Here is a 21,107-nt window from a genome sequence, read left to right on the forward strand (position 1 = left end):
CAGAGCAGGGGTTATATGGTAAATCTCTGTACCTTTTAATTTTATTGTAAACCTAAAACTACTTTAAAAATAAAGTATTAAAAATGACTAAAGAAAAAATTAAGAATCTGATTAGATCTCTAGCAAGTAGAGATTGAATTAGGAATCAGAATCTTTCACAGTGAAAATACCAGGGTCAGGTGGCTTCAGTGGTGAATCTACCAAATGTTTAGGTAAAAATGAATAGTCTTTCACAAACTGTTCCAAAATAGAAGAGGAAACCCAATTCCATTCTATGAGGCCAGTATAACCATATAATAAGACTAGACAAAGAAGAGAAAACTATAGAATATCACTTTTAGAATATTGAGGCAAAAAAACAAAAAACAAAACAAAAAAACCAAAAACCTAACTCAACCCAAACACAAAATACTAGCAAAACCAATCCACAAGCACTTAAAAAGGATTATACACCTTGACCTAGGCAGATTTGTCTCAGGAATATAAGGTTGGTTCACATGCAAAAATTATCAGTGTAAAACACCACATTAATAGAATAAAGGACAACAATTACATGATTATCTCAAAAAATGAATCTATACTCATTCATAATAAAAGCACTCAATAAATTAGGAATAGAAGGCAAGTTTCTCAGCTTGCTAAAAGGCATCTGTGAAAAACCCACAGCTAGCATCATATTTATGGTGAAAGGATAAAAGCTTTCCCTATAAGATAAGGAACAAGCTAAGACATCTGTTTTGCCATTTGTATTAAACATCGTACCAGACACAATTCAAGAAGAAAAATAAAAGGAATACAAATTAGAAAGAAAGGAGTGAAACTATCTATATTCATAGATAACATGTTCGTGTATATAGAAAATTATAAAGAACCAACTTTAAAAATGTATTAGGACTAATTCAGTGAAGTTGCAAGATATAAATGTAATATTAAGGAATTACTTATATTATCTATATGCTTTCAATGAGCAATCCAAAAATGAAATTAAAGTAATTCCATTTACAGTACCATAGAAACAATAAAATAGCAAAAATTTAACAAAAGAACTATATGACATATAACTTTTTGAAAACTATAAAAAAATCATTGAAAGAATTAAAGAAGACCCAAGGAAATGGAAAGACATCCTGTATTCATGGATTAATATTAAGATGGCATACTCCGTACAGAATCAACACAATGCCTATAAAAAATTCCAACTGCCTTTTTTTTTCTTTTGCAGAAATTGACAGGCTGATCCTAAAATTAATATGGAATGGAAGGGTTGCTAAATAACCAAAACAATCTTGAAAAAGAGGAAAGTTGGAGGATTCATATTTCCTGATTTCAAAACTTACTATAAAACCATAGAAATCAAACTCTGTGGTACTAGAATAAGGATAAACATGCACAGAAATGAAGTAAATCAGAATTCAAGATTAAGCTTTTATAGAAAATTGATTTTCTGAAGCATTCAGAAACAATTCAACTGGGGAAAGAATAGTCTTTTTAGCAAATGATTCTGGGACATTTGGTATTCACATGCAAAACAATGAAGCTGGATCCTTAATCTCATACCATAGACAAAAAATTAAGTCAAATGGAGCAAAGGCCTAAATATAAGAGTGAAGCTTTTAGAAGAAAATAAAGGCATAAATCTTAGTGACCTTGGATTAGGCAATTTTTCTTAGCTGTGACATGAAAAAATATAAGCAACCAAGAAATAGAGTTAGATAAATTGACTTCACGAAAATTAAATATGTTTCACCTTCAACTACACTATCAAGAAAAAGACAACCCAAATAATGGGAAAAAATGTAAATCACATATATCTGATAAAGGACTAGTATGCAGAATATATAAAGTACCTTTTCACCTCACTCTTAAAAGACAAATCATTTAATTTAGAAATGGGCAAAAAATTTGAATAGATGTTTTTTGAAAAAATATGTATAAATGGCCAAGAAGCACATGAGAAGATGCTCAATATCATTAGTCATTATAGAAACAGAAAGTAATAACCACAATGAGATACTGCTTCACACCCAGTAGGATGGGATAATATATATATATTTTAAAGAAAATACAAGTTTGAGTTTGGATATGGAGAAGTCAGAACCCTTATACATTGCTGGTAGGCATATAGAATAGTGTAGCCATTTCGGAAAATTATTTGGGAATTCCTCAAAAAGTTAAACATTGAGTTACCATTTGATACAGCAATTCCACATCTAGATATATACCCAGGAGTTTTGAAAAATTATGTCCACAAAAAAGTTTACAGCAGCATTATTGATAATAGTAAAAAAGTAGAAGTTATCCAAATGTCCATTGATTCATGTATGGACAAATAAAATGTGGTATATCCATATAATGGAATGTTATTCAACTATAAAAAGGACTGAAATGTTATACATGCTACAACATGGATGAACTTTGAAGTCATTAAGACAAGTGAAAGAAGCTAGACACAAAAGGCCACATATTGTATAATTCCATTTATATGACATGTTCAGAATAGGCAAATCCAAATGGGATTTTTGTGTGTATTTTTTTCTTTTCATGGTTGCTTGATGTAGATTCAGTGTTCTCTTTAATCTTAACTGAGATAATGAAGAAAGTTTCCAAATTTTTAAAATTTATGTAGTTCTATATTGTGCAATGGATACAGGGATGAATAGTAACCATTACTCTGGATGAAAGAGAGGAAAGGTTGATAAACTGCTTGACATTATATTATTCATTTATTTGTTTATTGTTTTGTCTTACACTAAAATGTTGAATCAGGGACATAGCTTTGTTCACTTCTCTGTCTCCTGGACCCATAACATTGCCTAGCACATAGTTGGCACTACCTAAATACTTGATGGATGGGTGAAATAATCATTGATGAATCACAATTATAAAAAGTTATTTATGGAAGTGTAAGGTGCTCTTATATTGGAATCCTCAGGAAAAGTGAGCAACATGTAAGCCAATATCCAAATGATGAATAAAATTTAGGTAGGAGAGGAGGTGGGTTAGAAACAATTTTTGGAGGAAAAAATATCGGAAACAAAAAGGGACATGTCACATTTGAGAGCCTAGACAAAGGCCGGTGTGGCTGGAGCATGGAGGGAAAAGTGCACAGATATGACTGTTGTTGCGCTGGAATATCTTTTTCAATCCCTTCACTTTCATTTTTTAGCACTGAATTTTCTTTGTTTTTCCTTCTTCCTTCTTTCCTTCCTTCATTCCCTCACTCCCTCCTTCCCTCCCTCCTCCATCTATCTTTCTTTCTTTCTTTCTTTTTCTTTGTTTCTTTGTTTCTTTCTTTCTCTTTCTCTTTTCTTTTCTTTTCTTTCTTTCTTTTCTTTCTTTTCTTTTCTTTTCTTTTCTTTTCTTTTTCTTTTCTTTTCTCTTCTTTTCTTTCCAGAGAGAGAGAGAAAGAGTGCATGTGAGCAGGGGAGGGGCAGAGAGAATCTCAAGCAGGCTCCACACCCAGTGCGGCAGAGCCCAATGCAGGGCTCAATCTCATGATCCTGAGATCATGACCTGAGTCAAAATCTAGAGTCAGATGTTTAACTGACTGAGCACCCAGGCACCCCATCCCTTCACTTTCCATCTGCATGTGTCTTAAGGTCTGAAGAGAGTCTCTTGTAGGCAGCATATAGATGGGTCTTGTTTTTTTATCCATTCAGTCACCCTGTGTCTTTTGATTGGAGCATTTGTCCCCTTACATTTAAAGTAATTATTGATAGGCATGTACTTACTGCAATTTTGTTGTTACCTGGTTGTTTTTGTAGTTCTTTGTTCCTTCCTTCCTTCTCTTTCTGTCTTCCCTTGTGGTTTGATGGCTTTCTTTAGTGTTATGCTTAAACTCCTTTCTTTTTGTTTTTTGTGTATATATTACAGGTTTTTGATTTGTGGTTACCATGGGGTTCATATATAGCATCTTAACGTGTGCAGCTGTGTATCTTAAGTTGATGATTACTTAAGTTTGAACACGGTTTAAAAGCAGTAAATTTTTACTTCCTCTTGCATGTTTTATGTATGTGATGTCATTTTCATCTTTTTATTTTGTGTATCTCTTGACTAAATTTGTAGATAGAATTTTTATTACTTTTGTGATTTAACCTCAATACTGGCATTATAAGTCATTAATCTACTACCTTTACCATATGTTCACTTTTACCTGTGAGATGTTTTTCCTTTCATAATTTTCTTACAGATAGTTATCGCCTTTTCTTTTCACTTAAATCCCTTTAGCATCTTGTAAGGCTGGTATAGGGGTAATGAACTCCTTTAACTTTTTTTTGTCTGGGAAAGTCTTTATCTCTTCTTTAGTTCTGAATGATATCCTTCCTGGATAGAGTATTCTTGGTTGTAGCTTTTTTCCTTTCATCACTTTGAATATATCCTTGCCACTTTCTTCTAGCCTACAAAGTTTCTGCTGAAAAATCAGCTGGTTACCTTTTGGGGTTTCCCCTTTATGTAACTTTTCTCTTGCTGTTTTTAAGATTCTCTATCATTAATTTTTGCCATTTTAATTACTATATGTCTTGGTGTGAGCCTTCTTGGCTTCATCTTATTGTGCTTACCGTGCTTCCTGGACCTTACCTAGATTAGGGAAGTTTTTAGCTACTATTTCTTCAAATAATTTTTCTCCCCCTGCTTTCTCTTTCTGGGATCCCTATAATGCAAATGTTATTATGGTTGATATCACAGAGGTCCCTTAATCTTTTCTAATTTTTATTATTTTTTTCTTTCTGCTGTTCATCTTGGTTGCTTTCCATTACTCTATCTTCAGGATTGTTGATCCATTCATCTTTCTGCATCATCTAATTGGCTGTTCATTCCTTCTAGTGTATTTTTCATTTCAGTTATCAAATTCTTCAGTTCTGACTGGTTCTTTTAATATTTCTATCTCTTTGTTGAAGTTTTACTGAATTCCGCTCTTTCCTCAAGTGCAGCAAGTAACTTTTTTTAAAAGATTATTTATTTATTTATTTGAGAGAGCGAGAATGAGAGAGAGAGAGAGAGAGAGAGCACATGAGAGGGGGGAGGGTCAGAGGGAGAAGCAGACTCCCTGCTGAGCAGCAGGGAGCCCGATGCGGGACTCGATCCCGGGACTCCAGGATCATGACCTGAGCCGAAGGCAGTCGCTTAACCAACTGAGCCACCCAGGCGCCCAAGTGCAGCAAGTATCTTTATGACCATTACTTTATGACCATTACTTGAATTCTTGAGCAGTCATATAGCCCATCTGTATTTCATTTAGCTCTTTTACTGTGATTTTGGCTTGTTCTTTTATTTGGGACATATGCCTCTGTCATTTTGTCTGACTCTCTTTGTTTGTTTCCATGTATTAGGCAGGTCAATTACATCTCCTGGTGTTGAAAGAAGTGGCCTTGTGTAGAAAGCATACTGTGGTGCCAGGTAGTGCAATCTTCCCTGGTCACTAGAATTAGGTGTGCCAAGGGTGTCCCTTGTGTGGGCTACATGCTCCTTCCTGTTGTGGTTGAGTTGTGATTGCTGTAGGCATGCTGATAAGTTGGGGCTGGCCTTCAGTGCTATGACTGCCACAGCCTGCCTCACCTGCTGCTGGGGCACTGGGCAGGGTTTGCTCTCTATGCTGTGAGAGGCCCAGTTTTAGCTACCATCAGATTGCTCATGGGCATGGCCAGCCTGGCCCTCTGCAGTTAGCCACTGTGACATCTGCAGGCACATTCAAGGGCAGGGCTTGTTCCCTGTGCAGACAGCTAAGAGGCCTGGCAGCAGGAACTGTGGGTGTGCTGTTGTGCAGGGTTATCTCCCCACTCTCCCCAGAGCATGAGTCACTTTGCAGGAGCATCTTATGAGGCAGTCGGGTTAAGTGGTGTGGATCTGCAAGGGAATGTTGGGGTGGACCTCACCGTTCTAACAAGGTAGATAAAGAGTGTTAGAACTGGCTTCTGTAAGCTTTCTGGCTATGTAGGTTGAGAGAAGGCAGGAAAAATGATGCCTTGTAAGCACTTTTGTTCCTGGAGAAATCTGCAGATCCCTGCCTTCTACCTCCGACATATGTCCTAAAATTAGTCAATAAATCTTCACGTATACCCATGGCACCTTTCAAACTGCTACATCTGTGCTATTTCTCTGGCCATGATATTTAGTATGCTGGCTCTTTAAGAATAGGGACTCAGTTTCCTGTTGCCCTCTGATTCTTCAGGAGGTAAGCCTGATAATTTTTAAAGCTTCCAGAGTCAAGCCTCACTCATTTTCAAAGCCAGATGTTATGGGGACTCATCTTTCCAGTGTGGGTCCCCAGGGCCAGGGGTGTCTGGTGTGAGGTTCAATCTTCTTGGTTCCTCACTACATCTTCACTTCTCCCTCCCTTCTTGATGTGGTCTTCATTCTATGTTTTTAGCTGTGGAAGATCTGTGCTACCAGTCTTCAGGTTGCTTTCAGAATTAATAATTGTTGCCTTGGTGTGCATGGGACGAGGTGAGTTCAGGATCCTCCTCCTCTGTCATCCTCCTATATTTGTACATTTTTATTTATAGTTTCTAAATGTTCTATAGTTAAACATTACTTTTGTATCAAGAAAATTAGTATTTAAATTGTATCAAGAAAAATAGTATTTTCATTAAAATATATGGAAATTTTCTATATATATAGAACATTCTTCTAAATCACTAGTAATACTAGAAGAACAAATTTAAGCTAGACTTTATTAGAATTTTTATTTTTTTGCTTTTAGAGGAAGAAAAACTTTTTTAAGATTTTGTTTATTTGAGAGAGAGTGAGCGAGCAAGAAAGAGAGAGAAGGAGCAGAGGGAGGGGCAGAGGGAGAAGCAGACCCCCTGCTGAGCAGGGAGCCCAACATGGGGCTCAATCCCCAGGACTCCAGGATCATGACCTGACACTTAACCAACTGGGCCACCCAGGTGCCCCAAGGAAGAAAAACTTCTGAAATGATAATGGTAAACATTGATAATGATTTTGTGAAATTTCCTCTTTATATACTGGTAGTGGGAAACCCTTAAAAATATTCACAAAGTTTGACCCAACAATTCCAGGACATAATTGTTTTCTAAGGAAACATCTAAAAACATCTAAATTCCCAACAATAAAGGAAACTTAATTCAATTATAAAACATTCATAGAATGGAATATGAATCAATCTTTGGAATTTATATTTTCATAGAAAAACATGCATAACATTAAATTTAAGAGTTGGGTATAGAATCCTATAATGTAGGATACCAATATGCAAAATAAGGAAATAAAAGTTAAAAAATAGATAGTATATCTGGTTTTTTTCTGGGTAGTAAAGCTTTTTATTTTCTTCTTTAAATATATTATCCACATTTTCTGTATTTCCTACTTTTTTCATCAGAAAAAAGAATAATAATGCTTGAGGATTCATTAAAATTTTTTGTTTTGTTTTCTGATTTCACCAGCCCTAGAGAGGCCAGAGTCTGCTGTTTAACCAACATGTATACACAAAAACACAATTACTACTAAAGTTTCTCATTACAGCAATGAAAGAATTAAAAAGTCCAAAGGATCCCATAATCCTTCTCCTTAGAAATAGTTACTCTTAAGATCTGAGTTTGTTGTATATTGCTTAAGATTTTTTTATGCAGAAAATAGTATGGAGATTATTCAAAAAAATTAAAAATAGAGCTACCATATGATTCAGCAATCCCACTTCTGGGTATTTATCAAAAGGAATTGAAATCAGGATCTCAAAGAGACACACTTGCTCTCTCATGTTTATTGCAGCATTATTCACAGTAACCAAGATATGGAAACAAACTAAATGTCCATCTATGGATGAATAGATAAAGAAAATTGGTATATACATACCATGAAATATTATTCAGTCTTAAAGAAAAAGGAAATCCTGCCACTTGTGACAATATGAATGGACAGATCTAGAAGACATTATGCTAAGTGATATAAACCAGACACAAAGGGACAAATACTGTATGATTTCCCTTATATGTGGAATCAAAAATAGTCAAACTCATAGAAGTAGGGAGTAGAATCATGGTTTCCAGGAGCTGTGGGGAGAGAAAAATGGGGAGGAGATTGTGAAGGATCCAAAGTTTCAGGTTTTTTTAATAACTTTAAGTTCTGGAGATTCACTAAACAGCATAATGCATATAACTAACAATGTTGTATTGTGTGCTTAAAATTTTCCACAAGGGTAGATCTTACATTGTGTTCTTACTATAAAAAAGAATGGATGAATGAAAGAATGAGTGGATGAAATAGGAAATTTTGGGAGGTGATGAATCTGTCTATGGCCTTGATGGTGTATATTGGATATGTACAGCTTATATGTATGTATGTATGTAAATCATGCCTCAATAAAGCGGTTCAGAGTTTTTTTTAAATTTTAGAAGATTTTGCTGTGCATATACTGATATACATGTGTGCATATTTATTATTATCTTGATAAGCATGTCAGAGTAATATTCTGAAGCTTACTTTTCCCACTAATTATGAGATAGAGTGAATTGAATCTAATGTTTGGCTCAAAAAATAGAGAAAATTTTGATAGAATTTTCCAAAATGGAGAATTTTCAGTCTCCTTTTTGTGGTCATGTTCACTCCTTAAAGAAAACATAGTAGAGATAAGTTCAACAACTGACTAGGTTTCTGGAGTGGATGATCTTCTAAAGTAGAGAAACATAAATCTTGGAAAAAAACCTATTCTTCAGAAACCTTCATGACACTCCATTACATCTTCCTGAAATGGCACAAAACTTACTGGTAATGTGAGGAAACGATTCTCTTCCAGCCCCTGCTTTCTGTTATTTTTACTTCATTTTCTGTGTTAAGTTTCTTCTTCTTCTTAATAATTTGAAAACATTTTTCCTTTTTGATTTGGTATTTTATAGGAACTATAGCATATATTAAGTAAATTAAATCTTAGAGACAAATGTTAATATGTAGAGAAAGTCAGTTGATAATTTTATCAGAAAATGAGGAAGCAGTTTATGATAGCAGTTTGGTAGTTTTTTCCCTTTATATGTTCCACATTTCTGATTCATCAGAGCTATGGGAACTGTAACAAGCATTGCAGTGAAGGATGAGCTACATTTTTCCCACTGCTGAAGGAAATTAATTAGCAATAAATAATAATATGAAAGTAAGCTGTTTGGGTGGTAGCCTTCTCTCTTCTCCTTCTTCTAGGTTTAAAGACCTGCTTACTGATCTGGAAAACAGACAGAAAGAGCTGGGCATTGGTAGCTTTGGTGTCTCAATCACTACCATGGAAGAAGTTTTCCTTAGGTGAGTAATGATGTTTTTTTGGGGGCGGGGGGGCAGGAGAGAGGAAAAATCTTTTCCTCTATAATCAGATTTCTTTTTGAAATCAAACCCCATCCTGTATGGGGCTGGAGTAATTGAAGAAATAGTATTAGATTGTTAGGTATGATAATCTTCTATGAATGCCAACAGACCAGTGTATGTCCCTTGCTCCTCTGATGGGCTGAGGCTACTATGAGTCATGGGACTTGGGTGAGAACAGCAGTTCAGTGAGCTGAGGAGACAGGATCTTCCCTGCAAATCATGAGGCTATGGAACTATGGATAACAACTAAACCCAGGTACTAAATACCTAGGGTAGAGTATTATGTGGGAAGGTTATTTATGAAACTTTCGGGTTTGTGTTTGAGTGCCAGTGCCTTTTGGGAATAGGGGGTTAGGATTGGCCTAGAGCAAAGAGAATTTATGTGGTCACAGCGGAAGTCCAGTATCTAAATTGGAGGTCTTACTGAGAATGACTAAAATCTTGAATCTAATCATGTCTCTGTAACCTACTTAAATTGTCCATGGTTTATGGTCTGAGATTACCTTGCACTGTGTGAAAACTCAAAGAGAAGGTGCCCAGGGATTTCAGGATACTGCTAAGAAAAGGCTGACTGGTTAGCAGTCAAAAGACCTCACAAAAAGTCTTTTCTGGATTTTCTAGACTTCATTTCCTCAAGCTTAGAAACAATCTTGTCAGTCTCACTGCTTCATGGAGTAGTGACCAAGGGAAGTATTTTGCAATACAGGCCTACCTCAAGAAGTAAGAAAAGTCTCAAATACACAACCTAACTTACACCTAAAAGAGCTAGAAAAGGAACAGCAAATAAAGCCTAAAGCCAGAAGAAAAAGGAAAATAATAAAGAATAGAGGAGAAATAAATGATATAGAAGCAACAACAACAACAACAAAAGCACCAGTAGAACAGATCAATAAAACTAAGAGCTGGTTCTTTGAAAGAATTAATAACATTGATAAACCCCTAGCCAGACTTATCAAAAAGAAAAGAGAAAGAACCCAAATAAATAAAAACATGAATGAAGGAGGAGAGATCACAACCAATACCACAGAAGTACAATTATAAGAGAATATTATGAAAAATTATATGTTAACAAGCTGGGCAATCTGGAAGAAATGGATAAATTCCTAGAAACCTACAAACTACCAAAACTGAAACAGGAAGAAATAGAAATTTGAACAGACCCATAAACAGCAAAGAAATTGAATCAGTATAATAAAAAATCTCCTAACAAACCAAAGTCCAGGGCCAGATGGTTTCCCAGGGGAATTCTACCAGACATTTAAAGAAGAGTTAATACCTATTTTCAAACTGTTCCAAAAAATAGAAACGGAAGGAAAACTTCCAAACTCATTCTATGAGGCCAGCATTACTTTGATTCCAAAACCAGACAAAGACCCCACTAAAAAGGAGGATTATAGGCCAGTGTCCCTGAGGAACATGTATGCAAAAATTATCAATATACTAGCAAATCAAATTTAACAGTACATTAAAAGAATTATTCACCTTAATCAGGTGGGATTTATTCCTGGGCTGCAAGGGTGGTTCAATATTCACAAATCAACATGATACACTACATTAATAAAAGAAAGAGTAAGAACCATACGATCCTCTCAATAGATGCTGAAAAAGCATTTGACAAAGTACAGTATTCATTCTTGATAAAAACCCTCAACAAAGTAGGGATAGATGGAACATACCACAACATCATGAAGGCCATATATGAAAGGCCCACAGCTGATATCATCCTCAATGGGGAAAAGCTGAGGATGGTCAGGAACAAGACAGGGATGTCCACTCTCACCATTACTGTTCAACTTAGTACTAGAAGTCATAGCCTCAGCAGTCAGACAACAAAAAGAAAATAAAAGGCATCCATATCAGCAAGGAAGAAGTCAAACATTAATTATTCACTGATGACATGATACTCTATGTAGAAAACCTGCAAAACTCCACCAAAAAGACTCCACTGCTAAACAAATTCAGCAAAGTCACAGGATGCAAAATCAATGTACAGAAATCTGTTGCATTTCTATACCAATAATGAAGCAGCAGAAAGAGAAATCAAGGAATCAATCCCATTTACAATTGCACCAAAAACTGGGGTTCCTGGCTGACTTGTTAGAGGAGCATGTGACTCTTGATGTCAGGTTTTGAGTTTGAGCCCATGTTGGGTATAGAGATTACTTAAAAACAAAAGCAAACAAACAAACAAAAAACAATAGTACCAAAACCCCTAAGATATCTAGTAATAAACCTAACCAAAGAGGTAAAAGATCTGTACTCTGAAAACTATAGAACATGTATGAAAGAAATTGAAGAGGACACAAAGAGATGGAATAACATTCCATGCTCATGGATTGGAATAACAAATAATGTTAAAATGTCTATACTACCTAAAGCAATCTACACACTTAATGTGTCAAAATAACAACAGCATTTTTCACAGAGCTAGAACAATTAATCCTAAGGGGAGCCTCAGTGGCTCAGTCGGTTAAGCGTCCAGCTCTTGATTTCTGCTCAGGTTATGATCTCAGGGCCTGGAATTGAGCCCCGTGTCAGCCCCGTGAGCCCCACTCAGCAAAGCAGGGAGTCTACTTGAGGATTCTCTCTCTTCCTCTCCCCCTCCACCAACTTGCACTTGAACTCTCTCTCCCTCTCTCTCTCTCAAATAAATAAATCTTCAACAATCCTAAAATTTGTATGGAACCACAAAAGATCTTTACTAGCCAAAGCAATCTTGAAAAAGAAAAGCAAAGCTGGAGGTATCACAATTCTGAATTTCAAGCTATATTACAAAGCTGTAATCATCAGAACAATATGATACTGGCACAAAAACAGACACATAGATCAATGGAACATAATAGAAAACCCAGAAATGGGCCTACAACTGTATGGTCAACTAATCCTCGACAAAGCAGGAAAGAATATCCAATGGAAAAATGACAGTCTTTTCAACAAATGGAGTTGGGAAAACTGGACAGCACTGTAGAAGAATGAAACTGGGCCACTTTCTTACACCATACACAAAAATAAATTCAAAATCGATGAGAGACCTCACTGTGAGACAGGGAACCAACAATAGGAAAACAGAGGCAGCAACCTCTTTGACCTTGGCTGTAGCAACTTCTTACTAGACACATCACTGGAGGCAAGGGAAACAAAAGCAAAAACGAACTATTGGGACTTCATCAAGATAAAAAGCTTCTGTCCAGCAAAGGAAACTGTCAACAAAACTAAAAGTCAACCTATGTAATGGGAGAAGATATTTGCAAATGACATGTCTGATGAAGGGTTTGTATCAAAAATCTGTAAAGAACTTATCAAACTCAATACCCAAAAAACATTACTTGTTTAAGAAATGGGCACATTGTTGCAGGATTGCAGGGTTCTTGTCTCATGGAGTTGAAGAATGAATCTCGTGGACACAAAAGGGTGAAGTGAGGTGTAAGTTTATTAAGTGAAGGTGAGAACAGAAAGGAAAGAAAAAGATCTCTAGATTGAGAGAAGACCTGAATGGGTTGCCACTGAGGGTTTTTAGGGCTGGTCTTTTATTGAAAACTTGGCCAGAAAGCTTGTGGCCTTGAGATTCTTATGCTGTCTTGATTTGAGAAAGTACTACTGCTAACATCTTTAATTACTTACTTACTTTGAGTTCTGGTCATTTTCTGTGATTACAATGTAGCTGCCAAAGAAAAATACTCCCTAACATCCAGGAATAGGTGGTCAGGTTTATTCCCTTATCTCTTGTTCACTCTTTCTTAGTGCTTCTGCCTGCTAGGAATAGTTTCAGAGCCTAGTCAAGGGCCCCCTATTTCTCCCTGCCTGTACATTAACCCTTTCTTTACTCAAATAGACAGTTTCCAAAGAGGACATCAAGATGGCTAACAGACACATGAAAAGATGCTCAACATCACTTATCGTCAGGGAAATACAAATCAAAATCACTATAAGATACCATCTCATACAGAATGGCTAAAATGAACAACACAGGAAACAACAGATGTTGGTGTGGATGCGGAGAAGGGGAAACCTTTTACACTGTTGGTGGGAATGCAAACTGGTGCAGCCACTCTGGAAAACAGTATGAAGTTTCCTCAAAGAGTTAAAAATAGAAATACCCTACAACCCAGCAACTGCACTACTAGGTATTTATCCAAAGGATACAAACATAGTGATCCCAAGGGGCACATGCACCCCAATATTTATAGCAGCAATGTCCACAATAGCCAAGATATAGAAAGACCCTAGATGTCCATCAGCAGATGATTGAATAAAGAAGATGTGGTATACACACACACACACTCACACACACACACTGGAATATTACTCAGCCATCAAAAAGAATGAAATCTTGCCATTGCAACAATGTGGATGGAACTAGAGAATATCATGCTAAGTCAGTCAGAGACATGTCAGTCAGAGAAATAAGTCAGTCAGAGAAAGACACCATATGATTTCAGTCATAAGTGGAATTTAAGAATTAAAACAGATGAACATAGGGGAAGGGAAGGAAAAATAAAATAAGATGAAAACAAAGAGGGAGGCAAACCACAAGAGACTTTTAACTCTAGGAAACAAACTCAGAGTTGTGGGAGGGGAGTGGGGGGGATGGGGTAATTGGGTGATGGGCATTAAGGAGGGCACTTGATGTAATGAGCACTGGGTGTTATATGCAACTGATGAATCACTAAATTCTACTCCAGAAACTAATAATATAGTATATGTTAATTTAAATTAAAATTTTAAATTATGTTTATGTTTAACATTTAAAAAATGTTAAATTAAAAATTTAAAAAAATAAGTAAGATTATTTACATTCATTTTAGTATCTATATACTTCTAGCATCATTTCTAATGATTATTGAATTTCATTTTACTGTACAGATGTGCCAGTGTCTTGGCCAATTATTTAGATTGCTTTAACTTTTTATTATTACAAACAATGCTGTGATGAACACGATTCCACATATATCACTACCTATAAAGAATAAAATTGCAGATGTCATTTTTCAAAGTGCTGGAACAAATAATCCTAAAATTTGTATGGAATCAGAAAAGACCCCGAATTGCCAAGGAAATGTTGAAAAAGAAAAACAAAGCTGGGGACATCACGTTGCCCAATTTCAAGCTATATTACAAAGCAGTGATCACCAAGACAGCATGGTACTGGCACAGAAACAGACATACAGACCAATGGAACAGAATAGAGAGCCCAGATATGGACCCTCAACTCTATGGTCAAATAATCTTCAACAAAGCAGGAAAAAATATGCAGTGGAAAAAAGACAGTCTCTTCAATAAATGGTGCTGGGAAAATTGGACAGCTATATACAGAAGAATGAAACTTGACCATTCTCTAACACCATACACCATACTCAAAATAGGTGAAAGACCTCAATGTGAGACAGGAATCCATCAAAATCCTAGAGGAGAACATAGGCAGTAACCTCTTGGACATTGGCCACAGCAACTTCTTTCAAGATACATCTCCAAAGACTAGTGAAACAAAAGCAAAAATGAACTTTTGGGACCTCATCAAGATAAAAAGCTTCTGCACAGCAAAGGAAACATCAACAAAACAAAGAGGCAACCCACAGAATGGGAGAAGATATTTGCAAATGACACTACAGATAAAGGGCTGGTATCCAAGATCTAGAAAGAACTTCTCAAACTCAACACCCAAAAAACAAATAATCAAATCAAAAAATGGGCAGAAGACATGAACAGACACTTCTCCAAAGAAGACATACAATTGGCTAACAGACAGATGAAAAAATGTTCATCATCATTAGCCATCAGGGAAATTCAAATCAAAACCACATTGAGATACCACCTTATACCAGTTAGAATGGCAAACATTGACAAGGCAAGAAACAACAAATAGTGGAGAGGTTGTGGAGAAAGGGGAACCCTCTTACACTGTTGGTGGGAATGCAAGTTGGTACAGCCACTTTGGAAAACAGTGTGGAGGTGCCTCAGAAAATTAAAACTAGAGCTACCCTATGACCCAGCAATTGCATTCCTGGGTATTTACCACAAAGACACAGATGTAGTGAAAAGAAGGGCCATATGCACCCCAATGTTCATAGCTGCAATGTCCGCAATAGCTAAACTGTGGAAAGAGCCGAGATGCCCTTCAACAGACGAATGGATAAAGATGTGGTCCATATATACAATAGAGTGTTAGTCAGCCATCACAAAGGATGAATACCCAACTTTTACATCAACATGGCTGGGACTGGAGGAGATTATGCTAAGTGAAGTAAGTCAAGCAGAGAAAGTCAATTATCATATGGTTTCACTTATTTGTGGAACATAACGAATAGCTTGGAGGACATTAGGGGGAAGGAAGGGAAAAATGAAAGGGGGGAAATCGGAGGGAGAGATGAACCATAGAGACTATGGACTCTGAGAAACTGAGGGTTTTAGAGGGGAGGGGCGGGCATGGGTTAGCCCGGTGATGGGTATTAAGGAGGGCACGTACTGCATGGAGTACTGGGTGTTAAACGAAAACAATGAATCGTGGGTCACTACATCAAAAACTAATGATTTATTGTATGGTGAGTAACATAACATAATAAAATAAAAATTTGTTAAAAATTGCAGGTGTAGAATATTCACATTTTATAACTTATCTTGTCAAATTGCCCTTCAGAAGGAAGTATACTAACATATCCATGTCAGTTTATAAGACCTTCCTATTTCTACCACATTTTCACCAAAACAGTATTTTTTTATGATTGGCTGTTTTATTTTTAATTCATTTGAATTAATTTGATCATTTATTGTTATTCTTTTGTGAATTATTTTTTATCACTTGTCTAATTTCATATTGTGTTTTCATATTTTCCTTTTGGATTTAGAAGATATTCCTAGTTATTATAATTAATCTGTGTCATTGTCTTTTAAATTTGTTGAAGTATTCTCTGATACACGAGATGTTTAGATTTTATTTAGCCAAACATTTTCCTTTAAAGTTTCTGTACAGAAAAAGAGTAAATGTAAGAAAACACCCACTTCCCCAACTCAGGAAATTTTAACATTTTGTTAGTTTGAACCAATTATAAAAATATATTACAAAGAAATTTAAATCACCTATGAACAAAATTGTCAATCCCATTTCCTCCCACCTCTTCCATCAAGTCAACTATGTATGTTGGTATGTAATCTTCCAGATACTTTTTAAATAAACTTTTTTTTATAGTTTAATGTATTTAAATATCAAACTTACAGGAACAGCACAGAAGACCAACAACATTAAAAACATGTACTTGCATGAGGGACAACTCAGAAAAGTATAGCAAGTGATGGATCTACTGTATGATAAAAATGCTACAAACTTTTAATGATAGAATAGCTTTAGATTTACAGAAAAGTAGCAAAGATAATACAGAGATCCAGTACACCCCTCACACAGTTTCCCTGTTGTTAACATCCTTCATTACCATGGTACATTTGTCATGACTAAGAAACCAACGTTGGCAAATTGCTATTAATTAAACTCCACATTTTATTCACATTTCACTAGTTTTTCCACTAAAGTCCATTTTCTGTTCCAGGATCCCATCCAGCATATGTTATATTTAGCCATTATATCTCTTTAGTCTCCTTTGGTTTGTGAGAGTTTCTTACATCTTCCTTGTTTTTCATAACCTTGGACATTCTGATCAGGTGTTTTGTATTATGTTCCTCAGTTTGGGTTTGTCTTATGTTTTTCTCATGGTTAGAATGGGGTTATGGCTTTTTGGGAAAAATATTGCAGAGATGAAGTGCCCTCTTCCTCTTATCATATCAAGGGGGGGTACATGATATTAACGTGACATATCACTGTGATGGAACTATTACTTTGATACCTGGCCAAGGTAGTATTACATGCATCCATACTGATATAAATAGAGGACTGAATGAATAAATGGAGAAGAGAAGAGAGACAAATCTTCCTTGTAGAATTCCAGATAATGTTATAGATACTACTCCCTCCAGGAGGTGTATTCAGTCCCTCCTCCCCTTGAGTATGATCTGTGTCTAATGACATGCTTCTAAAGAACAGAGTACAAAATGGGGAGAAAGGGTAATTTTACAGTGGAGAAATTATATATATTTTAATATTATTGTATATACATCCATAAACATGTATAGTCTTATTTAACAGTCCTGCAAAATGCTTTTTTTCCTCTAAAAGATTAGACATTTTATATCTCTCCACGTTGACATTTGTATAAAGAGAGATTTAGTTCATTCCTTCCAATTGAGATATATCATATTTTATTATTCCATTGTATTACTTATTCCAGTATTTTGCTATTACACACTTCAATGAATATCTCTGTATCTGTCTTCTGGGCAAATATGTGAGATTTCTATAGAGTGTATATCTAACAGTGGACTTTCTAGATTGTGGGAGGTGGGTATTTTCAACTCACTGGTTGTTGCCATGTATTCACCAATTGCAGTAGAACCAGCTCACTATATAATTGGCAGGACTTGAGAGTTCTTCTTTCCTTTTCATCAGCACAATACTGGATAAATACATTGACAAGGTTATTTTGCCCATTCTAAGTCCTTTTTACTGAGTCAGAAATCTTCGAATCAGCTGATCAATTGTTACAAAAACTTCTCGCATGCTGGTTGATCTGGCTGGAATTGATCTGGTTGGAAACCATGGATCAATTTGGAGAGAATTTATATCTTTAAAATATTGAGTCTTCTAACTGAACATAGTATAGTATATCTGCATTTATTTTAGTCTTCTTTAATTTTTCTCAGTAATGCTTTACTGCATAGATTTTATACATCTTTTGTCAGATTCATCACTCAGTATTTTTCATTTTTAGATGCTATTGAAAATGGCATTTTTTGTTAAAATTTCAATTTCAGACTGTTCCTTAGTAGTATATAGAAAACAATTGACTTTTGGATGTTTCATTTTCTTACCCTGCTGCAATGGGAGTAAAATCTTGAATGGAAGTAGTTAAGAATATCACTTTGTTTCTGAACTTAAAGAGAAAACATTCAGTTTTTCATAAGTAAGTATGATGCAAGCTGTAGGTTTTTTGTAGATGCCCTTTATCAGTTTGAGAAAGATCTCTTCCATTCCTATATTGAGAGTTTTTATCAGGAATGAATGTTGGATTTTGTCAAATGTTTTTTCTGCATCTAATGAGATGATTAAGTGCCTTTTCTTTTTTAGTTTCATAAAATGGCAAATTACATAAACAAATTTTTTAATGTTAAAACATTAAACCAACCCTTATATTATTGGAATAAACCCTATTTAGTTATGATGTATCATTAATTTTATTTTATTATCATATTGTTAAGTCTGAGCTAAAATTTTGTTCAGAGCATGAGATACTGGTTTGTGATTTTCTTTTTTTTAAACATTGAATTAACTTTTCTTTCTTTTTTTTTTTGTTACAAGTTTTTATTTAAATTCTAGTTAGTTGGGGCACCTGGGTGGCTCAGTCAGTTAAGCGGAAGTTAAGCAGAAGTCAGACTTCTGCTCTGATCTTGGGATTGTGAGATTGAGCCCCGTATCAGGCTTTGCACTGGTTGTGGAGCCTGCATGGGATTCTAGCTCTTCCTCTTCCTCTGCCCCTCCCACATACTGCCCACTCTCTCTCCCTCTCTCTCTCTCTCAAAAAAAAAATTCTAGTTAGTTAACATGTAGTATAATATTGGTTTCAGTAGTAGAATTTAGTGGTTCATCACTTACATATAACACCCAGGTCTCACCATAAGAGAGTTCCTCTTTCTCTGCATCCCCGCCAACATCTGTTTTTTACTGTGTTGTTCATTTTAGCCGTTCTGACTGGTGTGAGTTGGTATCTTATAGTGGTTTTGATTTGTATTTCCCTGACGCTGAGTGATGTTGAGCATTTTTTCATGTGTCTGTTGGCCATTTGTAGGTCTTCTTTGCAGAAATGTCTTTTCATGTCTTCTGTCCATTTCTTGATGGAATTTTTTTGGGGGGGTGTTGAATTTGATAAGTTCTTTGTTGGTTTTGGATACTAGCCTTTTATCTGACATTTCATTTGCAAATATCTTCTCCCATTCTGTAGATTGCCTTTTAGTTTTGTTGACTGTTTCCTTACCTGTGCAAAAGCTTTTTATCCTGATGAAGTCCCAATAGTTCATTTTTGCTTTTGTTTCCCTTGTCTCTGAAGATGTGTCTAGCAAGAAGTTGCTGCATCTGAGGTCAGAGAGGTTGCTGCCTGTGTTCTCCTCTAGGATTTTGATGGATTCCTGTCTCACATTTAGGTCTTTCATCCATTTTGAGTTTATTGTGGTCCAGTTTCATTCTTCTGCATGTGGCTGTCCAATTTTCCCAACACCTAAAATGAATGTAAATAATTTTAGAAGCATGTTGCCTAACAATGTAGTTATTATAGCATAATCTGAATTTTGCATTTTATGTATGTGTATACATACATTCATGCCTGTGCATATGTAGATATAGAAAAATGTCATTTGCGTCTGCCTGAGTCATAAGATCTTGAGTATTTTTTTCCTTTGGCTTATTGTAATTTTTAAAGCTTTTCCCATTGAATATGTCTTATAAGTATATAAAAATTAATAAAAACCTAATAAAGGAGTTAGAGAAAAAAGTCAAGGTAAAAACCATACTTGTCTTCAGTGTTATCTATTACTATAGTATCACAGTGACCAGGCATAGCACAAATACTACCTTGAATTTAGAATGAAAAATTTATCTCCTCAAATTATGAGATTTCATCACAGGTTTCAGAATGCCCATGGGTAGACCTCAGATCTCCCATCATAGTATGGTTTTCATGATTCTGTTTATCATTTTCTCCTACATCCTAAAATTAAATAAAAATGTCTGTTTCTCCCATGGAGTCATGAGCTCTTGGAGGATAACTGAACTATTGTGCTCATTTGCTCTGTAAACCATTACAGATGTTTAGATTGCCTGGAGCAGAACATTGAGAAAACAAATCTGTTAGACTGGCATACGTTTAGAAACGTTACAAAAATAAAACCCTGCTAGAATTAGTATCATTCTTTAAAATAAAAGAAATTTAACAACTCTCTCTTCTAAAAAATGATACTGTCTTATACCTTTAACTTGATTAAGTTCAGTTTATTTTATCCAGTATTAATGTTAACATTATATAATTGTGTTTGCTTTTAAAAATTTTTGTCATCAACTGTGAAAATCTTGCAATGAAACTACTGTTCTGGTTAAAATGAATGTTTGCTTGTGTATAGGGTCAGTAGAGAGGATGATGAAGCTTTCCAGACCCCATCCCTAAAGGACAAAAACAGAAGAGAAAACATGAACCAGAATATGAATGTGCCCAGAAGTTTTGAGAGATCATACTCTCCCACTGCAAGTGAACCCTCTAATATTAAGTTTAATAGTGGGGTGAGCATCTTCACTAAGAATGTAATGCTAGTGGTATAAAAAGATAAATTTTTATTTTAATGTTTGATTTCAAAGGAGACTTCAGAGTTCTTAGCCAGGGAAGGCCAAGTAAGGAAGAGTCTGTAAAACAATGCAATTAATTTTCTAATTCAGAAGTTTAAAATGATAGTTAAAAATCAGATTTTACTCTCAGCTTTGTTATTTTTAGTCACTTATCTCAGCTTTTAAAATTGTTAGTTCATTCACAGTTGAAAAAGGGCCCTAACAAAAGTTATCACTATTTACACATATATAAAAGCCATTTAAAAACATTTTTTTAATTTAAATTCAATTAGCCACCATATAGTACATACTTACTTTCATATGTAGTGTTCAATAATTTATCAGTTGCGTATAACACCCAGTGCATGAAAGCCACTTAAATTTATGAATT

General features: G+C 35.4%; 1 protein-coding gene across 1 annotated transcript in view; it reads left to right on the forward strand.

The window, feature by feature from the left end:
• The window catches only part of LOC113932779 (ATP-binding cassette sub-family A member 3-like), a 192,146-nt gene that overhangs the window by 107,153 nt on the left and 63,886 nt on the right, over positions 1-21,107 (forward strand). Inside the window, exons 17-18 of the mRNA XM_027612191.2 lie at positions 9,148-9,246; positions 20,518-20,674. Of these exons, the coding sequence (XP_027467992.2) occupies positions 9,148-9,246; positions 20,518-20,674 (256 nt within the window). The remainder of the gene's footprint in view (positions 1-9,147; positions 9,247-20,517; positions 20,675-21,107) is intronic.

The sequence above is a fragment of the Zalophus californianus genome, chromosome 10 (assembly GCF_009762305.2).
Source record: "Zalophus californianus isolate mZalCal1 chromosome 10, mZalCal1.pri.v2, whole genome shotgun sequence".
NCBI classification, from domain to species: domain Eukaryota; kingdom Metazoa; phylum Chordata; class Mammalia; order Carnivora; family Otariidae; genus Zalophus; species Zalophus californianus.